The sequence below is a fragment of the Antechinus flavipes genome, chromosome 2 (assembly GCF_016432865.1).
Source record: "Antechinus flavipes isolate AdamAnt ecotype Samford, QLD, Australia chromosome 2, AdamAnt_v2, whole genome shotgun sequence".
NCBI classification, from domain to species: domain Eukaryota; kingdom Metazoa; phylum Chordata; class Mammalia; order Dasyuromorphia; family Dasyuridae; genus Antechinus; species Antechinus flavipes.
The window spans coordinates 580,436,223-580,458,881 of NC_067399.1; the positions used below are offsets into that span (position 1 = coordinate 580,436,223).

The following is a 22,659-nucleotide window of genomic DNA, read 5'->3' on the forward strand; positions in this document are numbered from 1 at the left end:
TATAATATAGTAGAGAGTTAGCTTTAGAGTCAGGAATGCATGGGTTTCTCTTATACTGTTGACACAGACCAACTATATGACCATATTACTATCATCGTTCTCTCAGACAACTTTTAAGATTATAAATTGCAGAGATGTTGATCTGTATCATCATATAGTTTCCATAGTAGTAGTTGTAAACATGAATGAAATCATAGAACTTAATCCTCTCTTCCTCTCTCCATTGACTCATATGGTTTCCCAAGCTCAAAGCTGAATTTAAAAAAAAAAAAAAAAGATATTTTCTCCATACAACTTCATGACAGAAGCAATAAGAGCCTCATCTCAGAGCCTGATAAAGCAGTTGAAGAATTGTGAATGATCCCAGTTTTGAAGTTTAAAAACATAATGCTTAGGTGTCATTCATAACTTTTTAATTCATCTTAATAATTCTTTAGAAGTTTAGCCAGAAGAGAAATTATATTGGATCTTGGGGTTCAGGGATAATTTATCTTGTAATAAAATAGTTACTAAAAATGGAAAAGGAAGTGTTAATGAAGTCAATATAAATGTCCCTAGTCAGCCTTAACCCAGTGATCTATTTCTTAAAACTATCTTATAGCCTTTTCCTTTGTATTCTCACATATTTGTTGGTTATTTCTTTATTCAGGACAAATGAGGTGGTGTGAAAGGTGACTAGCTTTCCTTTTATGTTAAGAAGCAAACCTCTGACTAGGTATTCTAATTGGGATCAGAAAAGGAGACCTAGTTTTTGTCTTCTTGATGTATTTTTCATCAGAATTCCCTTTTGGCTCAATAATGACTTCTGTTTCTATGTGATCTACAGGATGAAGAGCGAGATCCCTTGCTTCATAGTTTCAGTCATCTAAAGGAGGTATTAAATAATATAAGAGGTAAGTTTCGCATTATAAAAGGGAACTACTTACCTGAGTCAGAGAATATATATGTACATTTTAGTGTATAATTCATTTCTAATGTCCAATATCTTTGCTAAAGCTCTGACTGTAATGCCACATTCCTAGTGAACATTGATTGTTCATTCATTCCATTCTTTTCCTCACCTTAATATATTCATTTGTACTGTTTAAAAAATAATATACACATCCAGACATGTACACAATTTATCTCTCTGTGTGTCTCTGTCTCTCTTTATCTCTCTGTCTCTCTCTCTCTCTCTCTCTCTCCCATCCACATCCTAGTATACACCAAAGTCCAGAAGTTGCCTGTAGAAGTTGGGTACTTATTGTTCAAGACATTTACATATCTTTGCTTGGAAACTGTTTGCCATTTTTTCCCTCCTAGTGCAGGAATTTTTTTAATCTAGTGTCTTTGAACTTTTTAAAAAATATTTTGATAATTGTATTTTTTTAATAGCTTTTTATTTACAAGATATATGCATAAGTTATTTTTCAGCACTGACAGTTACAAATCTTTTTGTTCCTACTTCTTCTCTCCTTTCCTCCACCCCTTCCACCAGATGGCAGGTTGACCAATAGATGTTAAATATGTTAAAGTATAAAGTTAAATGCAATATATGTATACATATCCAAACAGTTAATTTGCTGTATAAAAAGAGTCAGACTTTGAAATAGTGTACAATTAACCTATGAAGGAAATAAAAAATGCAGGCAGATAAAAATATAGGGATTGGGAATTTTATGTAATGGTTCATAGTCATCTCCCAGAGTTCTTTTGCTGGGTGTAGCTGGTTCTATTCATTGTTGCTCTATTGGAACTGATTTGGTTCTTCTCATTCTGGAGGTGGCCACATCTATCAGAATTGATCATCATATAGTGCTGTTGTTGAAGTATATAATGATCTCCTGGTCCTGCTCATTTCACTCAGCATTAGTTCATGTAAGTCTCTCCAGATCTTTCTGAAATCATCCTGCTGGTCATTTCTTACAGACCAATAATATTCCATAATATTCATATACCACAATTTATTCAGCCATTCTCCAATTGATGGGCATCCACTCAGTTTCCAGTTTCTGGCCACTACAAAGAGGGCTTCCACAAATATTCTTGCACATACAGGCCCCTTTCCCTTCTTTAAAATCTCTTTTATCAAAGGATGTGAACAGACAATTCTCAGACGAAGAAATTAAAACTATTTATAGCCATATGAAAATATGCTCCAAATCATTATTAATCAGAGAAATGCAAATTAAGACAACTCTGAGATACCACTACACACCTGTGAGATTGGCTAGAATGACAGGGAAAGATAATGCGGAATGTTGGAGGGGATGTGGGAAAACAGAGACACTGATACATTGTTGGTGGAATTGTGAATACATCCTGGAGAGCAATTTGGAACTATGCTCAAAAAGTTATCAAACTATGCATAACCTTTGATCCAGCAGCATTTCTACTGGGCTTATACCCCAAAGAGATACTGAAGAAAGGAAAGGGACCTGTATGTGCCAAAATGTTTGTGGCAGCCCTGTTTGTAGTGGCTAGAAGCTGGAAAATGAATGGATGCCCATCAGTTGGAGAATGGTTGAGTAAATTGTGGTATATGAACATTATGGAATATTATTGTTCTGTAAGAAATGACCAGCAGGATGAATACAGAGAGGACTGGTGAGACTTACGTGAACTGATGTTAAGTGAAATGAGCAGGACCAGGAAATCATTATATACCTCAACAACAATACTGTATCAGGATATATTCTGATGGAAGTGGATCTCTTTGATAAAGAGATCTAATTCAGTTTCAATTGATCAAAGATAGACAGAAGCAGCTACATCCAAAGAAAGAACACTGGGAAACGAATGTAAACTGTTTGCATTTTTGTTTTTCTTCCCGGGTTATTTATACCTTCTGAATCCAATTCTCCCTGTGCAATAAGAGAACTGTTCAGTTCTGCACACATATATTGTATCTAGGATATACTGTAACCTATTTAACATGTATAGGACTGCTTGCCATCTAGGGGAGGAGGTGGAGGGAGAGAGGGGAAAAATCGAAGTGAAAAAAACAAGTGAATGCAAGGGATAATGTTGTAAAAAATTACTCTGGCATGGGTTCTGTCAATAAAAAGTTATTTAAAAAAAAAAGAAAAAGAAACTACTAAAATTAAAAAAAATAAAATAAAATCTCTTTGGGATATAAGCCCAGTAGTAACACTGCTGGGTCAAAGGGTATGCATAGTTTGATAACTTTTTGAGCATAGTTCCAAATTGCTCTCCAGAATGGCTGGATGTATTCACAATTGATAATTGTATTTTAATCTACTAGGTCTTCTTTAAAATACTATTTGTTTTATTTTATAAATTTAAAGACATTGTTCTGAGAAGAGGTCCATAAGTTTCACCAGCCTACCAAAGTAGTATGTGACACACACAAAAAGTTTAAGAACAACAGAAACTAATGTCAAGTCTTATTGAAGACAAAGTCTTAGCTATTTGTAATGCAATTTCATTTATCTATGTGCTGCTCAGTGTTTTTATCAGTAATTTGGATGAAGGCATCAGTAATGTACTTATTAAACTTTCAGATAATGCAAAAATGAGAGGGCTAACAAATATTGGATATGGAGTAAGGATTCAAAAACATTGGGATGAGCTATAATTGTGTAGAATATAAAGTTCTATGCTTGTGAAACTAATTATTTTAATCCAAGTATGGATATGAAAAGATCTGTGTTTTAAGTGTTTTGCAGACTCAGTATAAGTCATGAATGTGATTTTGAGGAGACTCTAAGGGGAAGGAACACTACAAGACAAAGAGCTCTGAAGGACCCAAAGTTGGTCCTGGCTCTGCCATTCACTGCCCATATCATCTTGGCAAATCATTTAGCATCTTTGGGCCTCAGTTTCCTCATCTATAATGAGAGAGTTGGACTAAATTAGCTCAAGTTCCCTTTTAACTCCAGTCTATGATTCTAAGTCATTCATGATTAACTAAAAAAAAGTTAAAGCTCTTTTAGACTGTAAAAAGAAAGGAATAATATGTAGTTTGAAGGAAGTAATAATTCTGATATACTCTCTCCTGATCATATGACATCTGGATTACCATATACAGTTCTAGACACTTTATTTTAGAATGAATATCAATAAGCTGGAAAGCATCTAGAAGAGGTCGTTCAGGATAAATGATCTGAAGACCATGGGAACCATATGAAGATTGATAGAAGGAACTGGATTTGTTTAGCCTGGAATAGAAAGATTTGGAGGGGAGTTTGCAATAGTAATTTTCAGATATTTGAAGGTTGGTCACACAGAAGAGAAATTAGATTTTTGTATTTAAAAAAAAGGAAACCTTTTTTAACAATTGGAACTGATTAACAATGGCGTGGGCGACATTATGAAGTTATTAATTCCTGTCCCAATAGGTATTTAGCTGAATGCTGGATGGACAAGTGTTGTGGGTCAAAGAGAGGGATTCATGCAAGAGAGTTGAATAAAATAGTTTCTGTTGGAATCTTTACAAACTGCTAACTCATTAGAGTTGATGTTTTGGGTCCTAACCTGAAACAAGATACTAAGTAGAACTAATTGATACAATGCTTGTGTTTACATCTTTACTCATTGGAATTCACAAGTATGGGAGATTCACAAAGTAAACTTTGTAACTTTGTGAATTCACACCTCCCTTGAAGCTCTTAGGGCCAGAGAGCACTCTGGGAGAAAACCCATAATCCCGCTCTGTGATATATAAGAAGAAAGCAGAGGCCCAGTTGGGGAGAGATTCATTCCATTTTCCACTTGGCTGGCTGATGGCAGAAGGGAGTTCAGCTGAATTACATTTTTGGAGAGGACCACTCTGGGAGAGCCAGAAGCCCTCTCTTGGAGGCAAGAAAGATTCATTACAACTTTTACCTTGGTGCTGGCTGGAGGCAGAGGCATAAGCAAAGGACAAAGCTGCAAGAGCTCTTTGGAGGCAAAACAGATTCAACTTGGTACTTGCTGGAGACTGAAGGAAACAGAGGCAGAAGCAAAGGACAAAGCTGCAAGAGCTCTTAGAACCAAGGAGAGAGAGAGAGAGGCCTCTAAGAAAAGCTAACCAGGCTATATTGGAGACAATAAAAGATCTGAACTTTTATTACCTGGCTGCGTTTTGGGTGATTATTACTCTTAACTGATACTAAGACTGCCTCCAGAAAACCTCCCCAAGAAACCTGCTCTCTCCCAGAGAGAACTATTATGTTAATTTAAAAGAAGAAAATCACCACAGTTTCTAAGGTCCTTCCCAACTTGAGAATTGAATGTTTTTGTGGAACATGTTCACATATGGTTATCACAGTCTTATTTGTACTCCTGCACTTATGTGTGTTATACTTTTTAGTTGTTAAAAATTGGTTTGTTTGGGGAGAAAAAGGATTCCTGGTCAGGTCTGAGGTTTCTTTCAAATCTTAAATTCTGTCATTAGGCAAGTATAATCCTTATTTCACAGATGAAGAAACTGAAGCTACATTTCAAGCTTTTCCCAAGGTTGCATAGCAAGTGAATGACAGAAGCAGGACTAAAACTCAAGTCTTCTGACCCCTCTTTTTACTAAAATAGTATTTTTATAAATGTAGCCAAAGTACATGTATCTGACATACCCTATCCTGCCTGTAATCTAAAAGAGAAGAATTCTGATCTGTATTTCTTTACCAGCTGATAAAGAATTGTAGATAGATAGAAACTTTCTGAAGTCAGTTCTGCTTAGCATTTTTTTTCCAAAAGAAGTTCCTTTGGGGTGATAATTATTAGAAAATTTTAGCCAAAAAAAGGATCAAGTAAAAACAGCCCTGAGAATAATTTTAGTTAATTTGTAATGTCTGTACATAAACTATATTGTGTTTCTATCTAATAAGTAATACTATCATATAGGATCCATTTATTTTATGTGCATAATCCTAAGGAAAAGGAACAAATTTCGTTCTTAGAATGAATCTGAATAGGTTGTGAACAAAAGCTGTTGTGCATGAGTTGGGACCAAGCGTGTACATACCTGCATGGAGCCCTTTATAGAAGCAGAATGATCAAGCTAGGAAACTGACCCAGTTTATCTTTTTGGTGTTTTGAGAATCTTGACTACCAAGAACAATATTTCCCTACTATGGTCTACTTACCTATGGTCTGATTACCGACTATTGTTTTATTACCAATATATATTCCAGATAATGTTTTTATTTCTTCTCTTTCTTACTTGGGCTAAGCTGAAGTGCATGGACCATATGTACAGTGTGGAATACTTCAGTGGTTTAATATGTTTGATATTAGAGCTACTCATGTAAGTCTGCTGTCTAATTTCTTTTTCACCCTTGAACTAGATCTATTTGTCTAGTATAGACAACTAGAAACTAATGAAACCAAAATGTTCTGGGGATTCAGTTCTATTAGATGGCAGAATTGTCAGACTGTTGCAGTGGGGAAGGAGGTGATAGCATCTTCCAGTGGCTAGCAGCTGCAACAGTTAATGACTTCGATTTATGCCAAGGCAACCTTGTTGTTTTGGATTTCTAAAATATTGTACCTGCTTGAGTGAATGATAGATTGTAGCCAAAACAATTCATTTTTTGTGGTCTTTTAGAAAGTAGAATTGGTTCTGTTGGTGATCCCACATACTGTTGGCTCACAGAATCAGGTTTATGGGTCAGCTGCCCCTGTGGTCTTGGATTCTTCAAGCCATGACAAATTTTTTGTTTCTTCTGCTGAAGCAAACAGATTTTTTTGACTGGCAGTGTCAGGAGGGTTGCCTCCCTGCTAATAAGAGGAGCTAGGAAATAGTTCTCAACTTGGAGAAAGGCATTTAAAGGGAATCGTGACTTTTTGCTTGTCTAGAAGTGTTTTGCTTAGTTTGGGACAATAAAGACAATTCTTATACTTTCATTCTGAAGTTGAGCACACTAAGTTAACTTGTACTTCAGCTTCAATACAAAATCCTTGAATGTTTGAATCTGGTTCTGGGCTATAAATGTTTGTTGATTGCTAGCTTTCTGGAGTTGAGGGAGAGAGTAAGATATTTACTATAAGGATAAATTAATTTGTACTATGTTATCAATAAACCAAAGCAAACTGCTGCTTTTTTTTTTTTTAAACAAATGTTCAGAGTAGTTTAATGGGAGAGAGTTTGGGATACATTGGCATCATCTGCTTCTGTCTCATGGAAAGGGATGAACCAGTTAAAAATATAGCTTGGTAATCATCACAGTTCTCTAAATTTGAGACTACATTTGTAATCACTGTTGATGAAAAGAACTGCTTGGTTATTGTATAATCTGTGGAGTTATTGTATAATTGTATAATCTATGGAGTCTTACAAATTAGGATATTGTAATGCAGAAGTCAGAAGGCTTGAACCACCAAAGGTTTAACATGAAAAAAAACCACATTTGACTGAGAGCCCTTTCTCTGATCTTAGTGGCCTAGATGGTTCATATATAAGCAGAGAGTTCTTTTTCAAGACTTGGTGTTAAAAGTCTCTGTCCACATCATCTTCCCGTTAACCCTGTCTAATAGTTGTCCTGAAGAAATTAATGTTATGGCCAGGAGCTGGAATGAATTCATAATGTTTGACTGCAGATTCTGAGGCTAGAATGAGTAACCTCTGGCTAGATTTTCCCACAGTGCTCTGAACCCATTGCCTCCTTCAGGAAGCATGAGGCTCAGTTTAGCCTCCTGGCCCAGTTTGTCTTTTTATGTCTCTCTCATTAACACAAGGAAGCACATGGCTTTTATATTTAAATTTATTCAAGCTGTAATCTTTGACATTTGAGTTAGCTTTTAGTACAGTTTTGCATTTATAGTAATATATATTATGTATTTTCTCCATCCCCAAAGAATCTGTTTTAATCTTTTCCGGATGCAAATTTCATGCTGTCTTGTCCTGTCTCCCCTCTTCTGCTCTCTTTCCCCTCCCCCCATAGACTATGTTTGATCAGGTGTGGCAGGAATATCCACTGTCAAGCTGCGCCCTTTATATTAGTCAATATTATCCTTCTCCCCCCCTCCCTGTCTGCCTGGCCCTTTGGGCTTTCCCAGTTGATTTATAATTTTGGAATTCTCATCGGAGTCTGTAATACAGTTTGTTCATTATTTAACCAAAACCTGTTTAATGAGCAGAGAGAGGCAATGTAAATGTTAGGCATGTTGCAGTGAAGTACCTTTGGGCTCCTCAGGGCTGGTGGACGTTAACTCTGTTGTGCCTGCGGTGCTGGGTGCCCTAACAAGGGTGGGGCTTGGGAAGGAGAAGGGTCATTGCTCCCAACCTCCTTCCTCTTAAGTACAGTCATGGGCACAAATTTCAAGAAGTTATTCTCATCCCACTAGGTGGCCTATTGTGTCCTTTTGAGCTCCTCTTGTTGGAATTGCCCCTGTCACACTAAGACCATGCATAGAATCTATGGTTTGGAGAAAGTAGAGTGCCTAATACTTTCCTTGGTTTCAGACTTGTTTCAGACAGATTGGAAGGGAGATGATCTATGGTCTTGATTATAATTATTTTTTAAATTCCAGACTTTTTGAGTCTGTGTAGGGCTCTGTGGCCATGGGCAGGGAAACTGTGATTTCTGGTAGTTGAATATGTTCAATATCTTTGCTAGTTGATTCTTGAATCCTGATTTTGCCCTGTGGTAGAGGACATTGACCTTTGACCTAGATCACTAAATAGGAATTCCTTTTTTTTTCTTAGTGAGCCATTCAGACTGCCTTTGGAGTTAGAAGCTCAGATGTTTTCTAGTCTTAAAAAAATAGATCCTAGAGGAATAGAATGGGAAGCATGATACTTTATGTGTCTCCTGGGTATTATCAGGCTTTAATGTATCAGTCTATAGGTCCAGGGCTGAAGCAAGAGCCCTCATGATGGTATTTTTGGAAAATAACAGGGTATAAATTGTAATTAAGAATAGAATATTCTGGCACTTCAGAACAGTATCTAAGAGGGAAGATCCACAGAAGGGGAATTGCATGAATGTTTTTTTTTTTTTTTTTTTTCTCTCTTTCACCCTTCTACCCCTTGTTTAGTGTTGGCTCAGTTCCAGGAGTGTAATATGACCTAGGGTCACCTGTTCTCCTGTTATTCCAGATGATTTATGGAATCCACTTTGGATTTTGTGCCTGCTTCTGAATAAGCAGGGTCCCTGCTCAAATCCCTATTTCAACCCTGAACTAATCTAATGCTTGAGTGTATTTACTTTTTGAGAATTTTTTCAGTTAGTTTGACTCCAAGGATTTTTCCTATTTCAGTTAGGTCCAGAGTCATCCCAAAATGCATTCAGATCTTTCTTTCAGGGAGTGGGTCCCTTTGTTCCTAGGAAATTACTTCATAGAAAATAGTTTATGAATGAAAGATTTGCTCCTCAAAAGAAGCACATATAGATTGGTTGTTTTGACAAATAAAGGAGCTATGATCAGAATTGTTTTTCCCAAAGTCATTTGATGGTGTGCAGTTATTTGAGGAAATAAGCAGGTTTTTTAACCCAACTCACCTGCATAGCAGGACTCTTTATTTTAGTGCAAGAGGGAAAAGCAGGTGCCTTGAGAACATATATGTGTCAGTAGTTTATTTAAATTTGATTTATCCTGGGCAAACACACCTGTGTGTCAGTGTCAATTCTGAGTTTGTGGATGCAGAACCAGAAGGTTTAAGTCTATCTAACCCTCCAGAGGTTAGTAGAACATGTTTAAATAGAATCTGAAAATCAGAATGGAGAGGATTATATAATTTATATAATTCAGCACCTGGTCTAAGCCTCTTAGATTCAAGCTTCAGGGTTGAAATGAAACTATTGGGAGTATACTTCTTATCTGATGTTTATTTTATTCCTCCAGGGAGATAAGGAATTGGAAAAAAGAGATTTCAGTGGTCATTGTGGAGACATTGTGTATTTATTTGAATGGTATAGAAGGAGACCATTTTGCATGATACACAAAAATAGTCATACTTTTGATCTTGTGATCTCCTACAAATCCAACACTTTTATGTTCATGAATTTTGAAATTCCTTTATCTAATCATAGTTTGTTCCCATTCTACCTCCCAATCTACTATGAAGCCTTAAAACTTTTTTGTCACTCTGAGCATGCCCTTCAGTCTCTCCCCTTAGTTCTTTACCAGGCCATTGCCTCTGCATTGGTAACACTCTCTTCCTTTCTTCATCTTGACTTTTTGGTGAATCAGTTCCATTCTGTGTTCTCTTCTTCTCTTGAATTTTTTGCTCTTTTGTCCTATTAAAGATTTTTTCCCCATCAGGCTTTAATCTTGAATCATACCCTTCATCTGCTGCTTTCACTTTTACTTGTGGCTGAAAGAAGATGGAAAAGTCACAAATTTATGCAAACAGCCCACTATAAATTTCATGTTATATAATCTCAACCAGGCCCTCACTGTGTCAAGCCAATACTTTATACCTCCCTAATTGACTTATTTTCCCATTAACTAACTGTAAATAGCTATTTCCAATGGTTTTTTTCCTTCAAACTTCTCAGTTCCCCTGCTCCCACAAGCTCAGATTAAAATCTTATCTCTTATTTTATAAATAAGAAAATTAAAGCCATTCACTGAAAACTACCTCTTTTCCCCTCCTCCTTCTCTCACATCATTAAGATGGCCTTCTACTTTCTCCTTCACCCCTTGTCTCACATGAAGAGATGACCCTTTTCCTTGCCAAAATAAGCTTTTCTTTTTTTTTTTAAATTTTTATTTAATGATTACTTTATATTGACAACATTATCCCTTGCACTCGTTTCTTTTCCGATTTTTTTCCCCTCCCTCCCTCCACCCCCTCCCCTAGATGGCAAGCAGTCCTTTATATGTTGGATATGTTGCAGTATATCCTAGATACAATATATGTTTGCAGAACCGAACAGTTCTCTTGTTGTATAGGGAGAATTGGATTTAGAAGGTATAAATAACCCGGGAAGAAAAACAAAGATGCAGATAGTTCACATTCGTTTCCCAGTGTTCTTTCTTTGGGTGTAGCTGCTTTTGTCCATCATTTATCAATTGAAACTCAGTTAGGTCTCTTTGTCAAAGAAATCCACTTCCATCAAAATATGTCCTCATACAATATCGTTGTCGAAGTGTATAATGATCTCCTGGTTCTGCTCATTTCACTTAGCGTCAGTTCATGTAAGTCTCGCCAGTCCTCTCTGTATTCATCCTGCTGGTCCAAAATAAGCTTTTCTACATGCACCAGTCACCTCATTCCATCTTACTTTTTTTTTTTTTTTAGCAGATTGCCTTCTCTCTCATCCCTCTTTTCTCATTAATCTTCAATTACTCTCTATTTACTGTTTCCCTATTATTTACAAACATGTCTCCATCATCCTCAAAATTATTCCCATTTGACCCATCTATACTCGCTAACTGTCATTTTATCTCTTTTGCCTTTTGTTTCTAAATTCCTTAAGAAGGCTGTATATGACCAGTAGCCCCACTTCTCTCTTCTTAACTCCTTAACTTCAGACCTCATAATCTAACTGAAAACTCTTTCTAAAGTTACCAATGATATCTTAATTATCAAATTTACTGTTCTTTTGTAATAACTTCTTTGCAGTCTGTGACAATTGTCAGTCATCCTCTTCTTGATTTTTTCCCATTCTCTAGGTTTTAATGAAACTATTTTCTTTCTACCTGACCATTCTCTTTAAGTCTTACTAGATCTTACTGGATCTTAATTCAGGCTTACCTGGAATCCCCAAGACTTTCTCTTGGACTCTCACTATTTCCCTTGGTGATTTTATCAGCTTCTGTAGTTTCAACTATCATTCTGTGACGATAATTTTCAGATACGTTTATCCCACTTTAACCTTTCTCTTGGCTGTTGTTTCCAACTGCCTTCTTGATATCTTAAACTGGATATCTCATAGACATCTTAAGCTCATAGACAACTTAAAACTGAATTTGATATCTTTCCCCTCAAACCTCTCCTTTTCCTAACTTCTCTACTACTGTAGAGAACACCCCATCCTCAAAGATATCAGGCTCATAACTTAGGTATCATTCTCAACTTCTTTCTCTTCCTCACATTCCATGTCCAATCATCTGTCAAGTTCTGTTATTTCTACTTTTGTAACATCTCATATATATAGCCCTTTTTCTTCTGTGACACTGCCACTGCTACCACCCTGGTGAAAGCCTTCATCACCTCATGCCTGGACTATTGAACAAATCTTTTGGTTAGTTTCTTTGCCTCAAATCTCTTCTTATTCCAGTCTGTCTTCTACTTAGTGGTCAAATTGATCCTCCTAAAATGTAAATATGACCATGTCCACCCTTACCTCACTTCCCCATTCAGGCGATATTGCCTTTAGGATTAAATACAAAATCCTCTGTTTGGCTTATAAAGTCTTCTACAACCTGTCCGGTTCCTGTCTTTCCAGTCTTAGACTTTATTCTCTCCCTATCTCCATCTACATACTTAGTAATCCAGTGGCATTGACTTTCTTGTTGTTCTTGAAACTCTCTTTCTGACTGATTATTTTTACTGGCTGTTTCTTCTGATTGGAATTCTCTTCCTTTTCATTTCTGCCTTGTAGCTTCCTTTAAGTCTCAGTTAAAGTCCCACTTTGTGCAAGAAACTTTTCATGTTCTCTTTTAATGCTAATTTCTCCACTGTTGATTATCTCCAATTTATTCTGTGTATCTAAATCCATCTGTCTATCTATATATCTTGTTTGTACATAGTTTTCTGCTTGCATGTAGTCTCCTCCATTAGATTGTAAGCTTCTTGGGTCTCTAGAGACTTGTCTTTACCCTTCTTTGGATCCTTAGTTCTTAGCACAGGTCCTGTTACAAAATAGGCACTTAATAAATTCAAGCTGACCCATTGGTATTGTCCCCTGCCTAGAAATGAATCATATAGTTGTTTTTGCTTTTGGAAAATGCAGGTGTAAGATAAAGGCTAAGACACTACTTGATATGATATTATGAACCAGAGGAAAGATACATTAAGAAAAGGAGGCAGCTTTTCCAGTAGAAGATATGTTCTTCTAACAGCATAAATAAGCAGATAGTGGAAAATAAGTAAGATAAAAATTAAGGGACAGTTCCTTGAGTGTTGGGAGTTGTGAGGAAGGGCAAACTTGTACAAGTTTCTACTCCTGCTTGTTTTAAAACCTTGTTCTTGTTTAAAAAAATTTTAGAAATTTTTTGGTAATGTTTGAGGATGTAACTAAAGTTTGAGTCAAGAAGTGGTTCTTTCAGGATTCTTAGCAACACTGGGAAAAACTCAATAATTTTAGAAAAAGTGAGGGTGGAATGATTTTCTTCCACGAAAACTTTTATTTGCCACATGGCTTCCAAAGGTTTGCATTTTGATAAATTTTATCTTTTTCCATTGATCTTTCTTCTCAGATGTTTCACTGATTTTTCTTAGTTTGACAGTTTCCAAGAGGAAAGGCGTGTTTGTCCTTGCCTTTTTCTGTAAGAATACAAGGGAGCACAGAACAGTTTGTTTTCTCCTGAGCCTAGATGTTTCTTCTTTTTTTTCTAACATGTAGATATCTTTAGATCTATAGACTTTTAATGTAAGGCGATTTTTTTGTTTGAAGAACTACCTAACATGGTCCTCAAAAGCAAAAGTAAAGGACTATATGATAGTGCCATTTGTGGAAGGTACATAAGTGACTGCCTCCTTTTGGCATTTTCAGTGCCCTCTTTGGCAAGGAAATCTCTTGAGACCTGAAACCTTCTCTCTTTGGTAGTGGGCCAAACTTGCAGTGGCAGCAGTCAAATGAACAAGGAAGGGGAAAGCCAGCTGCTGCTTTGTTTTCCACAAAAAAGCCAGGCAGGCAGAGGATCCCTTTCCACCCACTTAAGCCTGGAGGGATGTGCCAAGAGGGTCTCAGAAGAAACCAACTGTTGTGAATTCCATGTGAATTTGGGGTTGGGAATGAAGGGCTGGGAGAGACAGTGAATGATAAGGTTGTCTTGGTTCCATATCCACAATTCTGTGACATTCTCTTGGCACATAGTTGCTCACCAGCTTTCCTTAATTTGTGGAATGACTTTTGATGTCTTTATGAGAAAGAGGAGTACATTCTCTGGATTTTACCCTTTGTCTTCTATATGCAGTCTTTATAACCTGAAAGTAGAGCTGGAGTTAGATCATAAATGGGGAAGGATGATCTATGCGTAGGTCACCTTATTAAATAAGAGTGGAGAAAAAGAAATGATTTTTTTGCTGCTTTGCTTTTGCTGCTATGCAATACTTTAGAGAGGTGGGGAGGAGGTTTTTGTGGTTCCAGTTGTGGGTCTTTTGTTTCCTGCTCTTTATTCCTTGGGGTCCCAAAGATTTAGATGGACAAGCGCTCCTGGCTGTTTGTTGGCAAGGTTCCAGTTGCATACTTGCACTGTAACACCAGCCCTCTGTTACTACTTCAGGGTTGGGCTGTGAAGAGCTGCCACATGTGCAAAGCTCACAACTGACCCTCTCTTGTTCCACGCTTATTTAGCAATTACTTGCCCACTTGTGGGGTATACCATTATTTCTTTGGATTCCTTGCCTGTGTGAAGTGGGGCCACTAAGGAAATTGCCTGATGGACTGTACATCAGACGGCAATAAATTGGCATTTGATTTGGTGGAAAGGCAAGGCCAGATGCACTGTGGGAGCAAAGGTTCTTCTGTAGTCAATCGTAGCAGCTTGCTTCCAGGTGCTTGTGTGCAGATTTCAGCTTGAGAACTGGAGGTTAGATGGGATACTTATGGTTGTGTGGGTAATGGAGAGAGAACATCAAAGAGATAATAACAACTAACATTTATGTAGTACTTTGAGGTTTTCAAACTGCTTTACACATATTACTTTATTTTATTTTCACAACAATACTGTGAGATAGAGAAGCTGAGGAGAGATAAATTACTTGTCATGTTGCTAATAAGTGAACTGAAACAGGAATGTGACTTAGATTTTTCTATCTCCCAGTCTAGCATGATATCCAGTACACTACCTTAACTGTCTGTTATCTGTACTGGGTCCAAAACTTATAAGGTACAATTACTCTGAAGGATACTTTTTACTGGGTACATCTTGGATGTTAGGAAGATAATACTGAGGGATTGCCTAAAGACAGAAGTCATGTGTAGAACAGGAAAACCTTACTCTTACAGGGCATATGCAAAACTTTTTCAAAAAATAAAAAACAACCCAAATAAAAATTTTCCTCTTTAATCAAACAGTGTATCTTTTTTTTTTAATTTAAGAAAAAAATTATTGAAACATTTTATTTTTGTTATCACTTCCATTCCAGAACTGAACTAAGGAGGTCAGAAAATCTGGGTTTGAGTGCTGATTCTATTATTACCTGTGTAGTAACTGGTAATGACTGGACAAGTCATTTGATTTTATGGATCTTAATTTCCTGTGTAAAATTATGGAAGTGGACAAGATAATTTTTACTACCTCTTCCAACTCTAAATTGTAGTATCCTTAACATAGCATTGTACTTGTTTGTATAGGTATTCTATTACTGTTATTAGATACATAACTGTATAATCTTGTTGAGGAGCAGGGACTGGGTTGTCTTTCATCTTTGTATCTTCAGTGCTCACTTAAACCTTACACATAAAAGTTATTTCATAAATGCTTAATTGAAGAAAGCAAATCAATTATATGTGAGAATTTAAATATTAAGATGTAATTGTCATACATAAAGTCAAAGAGATCCTTTCTGGCTCTTGTTTAAATGTCTTTTCACATTATTGCTGCTTCCTTTTTCCCTCCGCCTCCCACCCCACCCCCCATATTCTTTAAAAAAAATTTTGTTGTGAATTTAAGTTAAATGCTATTTCCATGTACATAGTAGAACAAAAAAGATTTTGTATGAATACTGCAGATAACTTTTATGGACAGCTTTTCTTTAATTTTTATGTATTAAAATTAAAAGAAAAAAGCTTTTCTTTTTAAATATATAATCAATTGATCATATAATTTTAAAAAATTTTGAAAAAAGCTTTTCTTTTTAAATATACAATCAATTGATCATATAATTTTGAAAGCTGTTCAGCTTGTCCGTGATTCTTATTTTCTTTATATTAAACTCTGTGCATATAAAAATACTTGAATGAATCTCTTTAGCTTTTTTTTTTTTAACAACTCCTAACCTTTTCTCATTTTCCAATCCTAATCCTTTTCCTCTTGAAAAATAAACAAGCCCCCCTCACACACACACAAACAAATCCCTTGTTAAAAAAAAAAAAAAAAGCATAGTCAAGCAGTACAGACTCCTACATTGGTCTTGTCTGAAAATTTCTTATTTCTTATCTTCAGTGTATCATCTTTCTGTCAGGAAGTAGATACAATGCTTCATGTTAATGGGCATATGAAATCAGTTTTTTTGTTTGGTCAGTACATTGATCAGAGTACTTAAGACTTTCAAAGTTGTTTGTCTTTTAGTATTTTTTGGTATTGTTTTCATAAAGCATTCTTTTGTTTCTTTTCATTTTACTTCAGATATCTTCCCAAATTGGTCTGAAATTGTCTCGTTATTTCATATGGCATAGTTAAAATATTAATGTACTATAACCATTTGCCTCTTGATGTGTACCTTCTTGATTCTAATTCTTTGCCATAACAAAAATCATTTTCATAAATATTTTTGAATATTTGGACCTTTTTCTTCTTTTTGATTTCTGAGATAGAGGTCTGATAGTAGCATTGTTGGGTCACAAATTATGCTCAATTGCATAGTTTCAGATTTTTTTTAGAATCATAGCTCTGTCAACACTTTATTAATGTGCCTATTTTTCTATAGCTCCTTCAACAATTGTCATTTCTCTTTTTGGGGGGTCAACTTTGCTGATCTGAAGTGGAGTTTTAGAGTTGATTTAATTTTAATTTCTCTGTTACTGATTTGGAATATTTTTCATATGCTTATTGATATCATGGAATCCTTTCTTTGAAAATTTGAAAATTTTTTGAGAATAAGAATCTTCATATTCTTAGATTATTTATCACTCACTTCCTTGTATCCCTTATCAGAGAAACTTCCTGCATAGATTTTCCCCAGATTACTATTTTCTTTCTAATGTTAGCTCTATTAATTTTGCCTGGGCAAAATCTTTTTCATTTTTTTATCTCAAAATGAACTCTTTTTGTTTTCTGTGATTTCTGTTTGGTTATGAAATTCTTCTCCTATTTTAAGATCTAAAAAATAATTTCTTACTACTAGTTTGTTTATGATATCACCTTTTATATCTAAATTATATATCTATTTAGAGCTTATTTTGTTTGTGTATGGAACATGGTGTAAAGTGTTGCTCTGAACCTAATTTTTGTCAAACTATTTTCTAGTTATCTCACCAAGTTAAGATGAATAATGAATTCTTTTCCTAGGAGCTGAAGGCTTTGAATTTATCAAACACTAGACCTTATATGTTTTTCTTCTGTATATACCTGATTTATCTGAACTACCAATCATCCTGTTTTTTAACCATTACCAAATAATTTTGATGATTACTGCTTTGCAGTGGAATTTGTTTGCTAGTATGTGTTATATCTGATATTGCTACACCCATTTTTCCTTTCCTTTTTTCATTATTTCTCTTGAGATTATTTTTTGTTTCTCCAAATTAATTTTATGAATTTTTTTTTTTTAGCTATAGTAAATTTTTGGTAATTTGATTGGCCTGGCACTAAATAAGTCAATCAGTTTAAGTAGTATTTTTTTTTAATCATATTGACTTGGCCTACCCATAAACAATTATTTTTCTCCAATTATTATTGTGTCTTTATCTCCATAAGGAAGTTTCATTCATATAATTCCTTTGTATGTCTTGGTAGATAGACTCCAAGTATTTTATATATTCTGTTATTTTAAATGGAATTTCTCACTCTTCCTTGTGGATTTTGTCAGTAGTACCTTCCAATACTTTGGAAAATTACCTACTGTATCCTACTGTCTTCTCTTCTCTAAGCTAAATATTCTCAGTTTTTTCAGCCATTCCTCAAGTGACATGAACTCAAAAATCCTTTCTCCATACTTGTCCTTATTGGGACATTATCCAGTTTATTGGTATCTTTCCTCACAATATTCCATACTATATTTTGATCAATGTGCTATAATCCTCAGAGTATGATATCTTTGAGAACAAGAACTGTATAATTTTTTCAGTTTGTATCTTGTAATATTTTTTAAAATGTACTCATTTTAATTCAGCCCATCATCAAGCATTTTTTGTTTTGTTTTGTTTTGTTTTGTTTTTTAATGTGCCAGACATGGTGGTAAGAGCTGGAGTTATAGAAGCTCAAAAAGTCTTGTCATCTAGGAGTTCACATTCTAATGGGGAGGACAACATGTAAATAACTATACAGGTACCAAATATATACAGTATAAATGGGGGCGGGTAATCTTAGAAGAAAGGAAGTAGCAGTAGAGGGAAATGAAAAAAGATCTCCTGCAGAAAGTTAGGATTTTTAAATCAGTCTTGAAGGAAGCTGGTAGGAGGAGGTAAAGGAGAAGAGTGTCCTAGACTTTGGGGCAGCCAGGAAAAAAGGATGGAGTCAAGAGATGGAGTCTCTTGCTTGCATACAGTGCCTCTGAAACTGAATTGGAATGTACAAACTCCACAGACTTCCTTTATGGCTTTTGTAAGTAATTAAGTCCTTCAGGATCCTAGAACTGACCTTTTAAAGAACTGAAGGAAAGGCAAAATGGATGCTGTTGTGGGCTCTTCCTCATGCATGGATTGCTCTCTCCTCATCTCTACTTCTAGGCTTCTCTGCCTTCCTTCAAATCCCAGCTAAAATTATTTTACAGAAAGCCTTTCCAATCCATCTTAATTTTAGTGTCTTCTCTCTCTGTTGATATTTTCTTACATCTCCATAGCTTCCAGCAGATCAAAACTGAACTGGTTGAAAGGTACCATAGGAGAAAATATGACTGGCTGATTGTCATTTTCAATCATATTTAACCTTCCATTTGAGGATTCTTAAAATTATGATTTAGTTTTTGCTTGTTTCATTCTTTGACACAGTTGTTAGGATTTTTAAGGCCAGGGATACCTGCTGTTAGTTGCCTATAAGAATCAGGTGCAATATTCTTTGAATCCAATATCTAATAATTAAAATCATTTCATAGATTGCATGAATGTTAAGCAATTTGTCCCAGTATTTCTTTGCATTTATCCCATTTTTCTCCCCCTTTCCAAATCATGTTGGTTAGTGATAACTTACTACCCTTAAAACAAGGCTTCCTACAAAGAGAGGCATGTTGTACATAATTTTAAGGAAATTTAAAGTCAGAAAGTCAGGAGAATGCTCCAAGACAGATTAAAGTTCATGTATTTAACCTGTAGGAGTAGATGTGGCAGAAAGATGGGGCTGAATATGAAGGTTACTTAGCACATGGAAAGATATTAGAAGCATTTTGAGGTAAGAGGAATTGGGAAAGAGTAATTCTTTACTTAGAGCTAGTTTGTTTGATTTTTTAAAAAACTATTTTGATAATTGTATTTAAATATTATTGGTTTCCTCTGTAATCCTATGTCTTTTTAATGTATTTAATTAAACATGAGATGTCCATAGGTTTCACTAGGCTATCAATTATGTTTATGACACAAAAACAGTTAAGACCTCTTGAACTAGGCAGTAGGTAAGAGCTTTCCAGCATTCCAGATTCGAACTTGGAATTGATTTAAGTGAATATTTTCTTTTAAAAAGATCTATGGCCTCTAATTGGTATGCAATTAATTTAATTTAATCCACTGAAGATGAATTTTGTAAGGTTTCTTAACAACATTAAAAGACCTTGTTCTCAGATGTAAGTACAAACTATCTTCTTAGTTTTCAATTCTGCAGTAGAATGTGACTTGCTTTGGAACTAGTTATGAGTTTTTAGGATCTGTATTCTACAGAGACTTTTAAGAATGTGATTTGTTGCAAAGTGTCATGATTGGAAAACTGGGAGGTTTAATTTCAAGCTTTGTCTAAAAAAATCTTGAACTTTTCTCAGGTTTTTCTAGTTTTCTAGAAAGTTGACAATATTATTTAAAAAGAAAAACCAAAAATTTGCCTGCAATACCATTATTAGGCCTTATACCTCCAAAGAAAAAGGAAAAAATATTTATAATAGCTCTTTTTCTGGTGGCAAAGAAGTAGAGACTCAGGGGATTTCAATCCACCTGGGAAATAATTGAACAGATTGTGGTGTATAAATATAATGGAATACTATTGTGCTATAAAAAATGATAAAAGGGCAATTTCAGAGAAACCTGGGAAGACTTATATGAATTGCTGCAGAGTGAAGTGAGCAGAACCAAAAGAAAAAATTATATATACGGTGAACTATCATTTTCTTTATAGCTCACTGTGTTTTGAAGTAAAAATGAATTAAAGTTCTTCCTTTCTTGCTTTTTTTTTCTAGCAAAATTCCACATTAAAGTCACAGCATTGTTCTCATAGCACATAATTATGTTTCACTATGAAAGCTGTCAGAAAAGACTGTCAGAAAACTCTGGTACCTTTGTGGGCTGAGAAGGGCTAAGTTGTTGGTTTAACTCATCTGGACAGAAGTATTTTGGGAAAAGTAATAAAGGGGAAAATTAATTTATGTTGTCAGAATCTAAATATGGCTCATTATTCCTCCGGAGTTGGCCTAAAATTAGCATTTTAAAAACCTAATTTAAGGGACTTTAAAGACTTGTTCTGTTCTTTCTACGTTGAGTGAAAAAGAACATGGATCCTGTTTATTTCAGTAAAATACAGGTATATACACATGTGAAAGAGTTTCCCATACCTTAAATAAGCTACATTTCTTAGCAGCTATCTAAACTGGTCTTCATCACTAATGAATTACTAACCAGGCTTTGAGTAATGTTTGTATAGTAGCTATAACTGTCTTTTTAAAGTTTTGAAGGGAAAGAGAAAGCTGACCATTCTAACATAGTCTATTTTATTGCTAACTAGAATATCACCTCCATTCCCTGTGGTAGAACCCTTGGTTTTTATGTCTGGAAGGCTTCAGATACTTACTAGTTGTGTGGTGGTCCTTGGCAAATCACTTATCCTCTCAGTCTCAGTTCCTTCATCTGTAAAATGGAAATAATAATAGCACCTACTTTACCCTGTTGCTGTAAGGATCAAATATTGTAAGGATAATATTTGTAAAGTACTTTGCTAACCTTAAAGAGTTATTTATATGCCTGCTATTCTTATTCTTACTATATCCAATTGGTATGCAATTAATTTAATTTAATCCACTGATGATGAACTTTGTAACGTTATTTAACAACACTAAAAGTCCCTGCTCTCAGATGTAAGTACAAACTATCTTCTTAGTTTTCAATTCTGCAGTAGAATGTGACTTGCTTTGGAACTAGTTAAAAGTTTTGAAGATCTGTATTCTACAGAGACTTTTAAGAATGTGGTTTGTTGCAAAATGTCATGATTGGAAAACTGGGAGGTTTAATTTCAAACTTTGTCTAAAAAAAGCTTGAACTTTTCTCAGGTTTTTCTAGTTTTCTAGAAAGTTGACAACATTATTTAAAAAGAAAAACCAAAAATTTTTACTAAGTACCTACCACGTGCTTAATAAAATCTTGAGTTCTGAAGGGGGGGGACAGTGATAAATAATATATAATTCCTGCTAGCACAGAATTTATAATTTAGTAGGAGAGATAACAAAGCATTTATATAAATAACTAGAATACTAAAATGACAATAAATGTGTTAATAAATAATTGATAGCAAGTCATTAGAGTGGTTATCCATATTAATAATATCATAGATATGTTTGAGTTTAAGGAAAGCATAAACAAGGGGGGACACCATTTCTGGTGGGGAAAATCAGGCTCCCCTGACTTTGTGGTGTTTGACTTGAACTTAGAAAATGGGGTATGATTTCAGCAAACAGAGTGAGCAGAGATAAGCTGGGAGATGATAACAATGATTATAATTCATATTTATATAGCATTTTGTAGTTTACAAAGTTCTTAATATGAGGTCTTAAAAGTTATAGCTGGAATGGTCCCTAGAGATCACTAAGTTTAATTCCCTCACTTTCTATATATTTGCCCTTCACCCTAGCTCTGTAAAGTAGAGGAGAGTATTAGCACTTCCATTGTGAAGATTAGAATCCCGAGTGTTAATGGTTAAGTGACTTACCTGAGACCCCTAGTTAATGGAAGTGGCTGAGCTGGGAATGGAATTCAGATCCTTCCACTCCACATCCATTGCTTCTTCAGCCCTGCTTCAAGGGCAAAAAGTGGTTTGGAAAAAACAGATAGTCCTATTTGGTTGAAATGTAGTATAGAATGAGTCTGCAGAGATAGCTTGGGGCCACACTGTGGAAAGCCTTTAATGTCAGGAAAGGATTTTGAATTTTATTAAGTAGGGAGCTGCTGAAAATTTTTGAGCACTAGTGTTTGCCCTTCACTCAGGGAACTAGCAGTAGAAATGCTATCTGTCTGGCTTAGTCCTGACAGCCAGCTGACATCTGATTTCCTTTCTGCTTGATCTTAATGATATGAAATTTACTATGAATTCATAATCATATTAATCTGACATATATTTAAAACATTGTACCTTTTCAGAGTTTTCACTTAGATATTTTAAATAAAATATGAAAGGATTGAAAGTACACAATGACTAGTGGTATCAGAGGACATAGATAACTTTTTGAAAAATACCTTTTGAAGATGACAATAAGTATTGGAGAGGTTGTGGGAAAACAGATTCACCAATGCAGTGCTGTTGGAGTTATATATTGGTACAGCCATTTTGGAAAGC

General features: G+C 35.2%; 1 protein-coding gene across 4 annotated transcripts in view; it reads left to right on the top strand.

Moving 5' to 3' along the window:
• The window catches only part of GBF1 (golgi brefeldin A resistant guanine nucleotide exchange factor 1), a 127,106-nt gene that overhangs the window by 23,739 nt on the left and 80,708 nt on the right, over positions 1 to 22,659 (top strand). For all 4 annotated transcript variants that reach the window (XM_051981277.1, XM_051981274.1, XM_051981275.1 and 1 more), the window contains exon 3: positions 827 to 893. In XM_051981277.1, the coding sequence (XP_051837237.1) occupies positions 827 to 893 (67 nt within the window). The remainder of the gene's footprint in view (positions 1 to 826; positions 894 to 22,659) is intronic.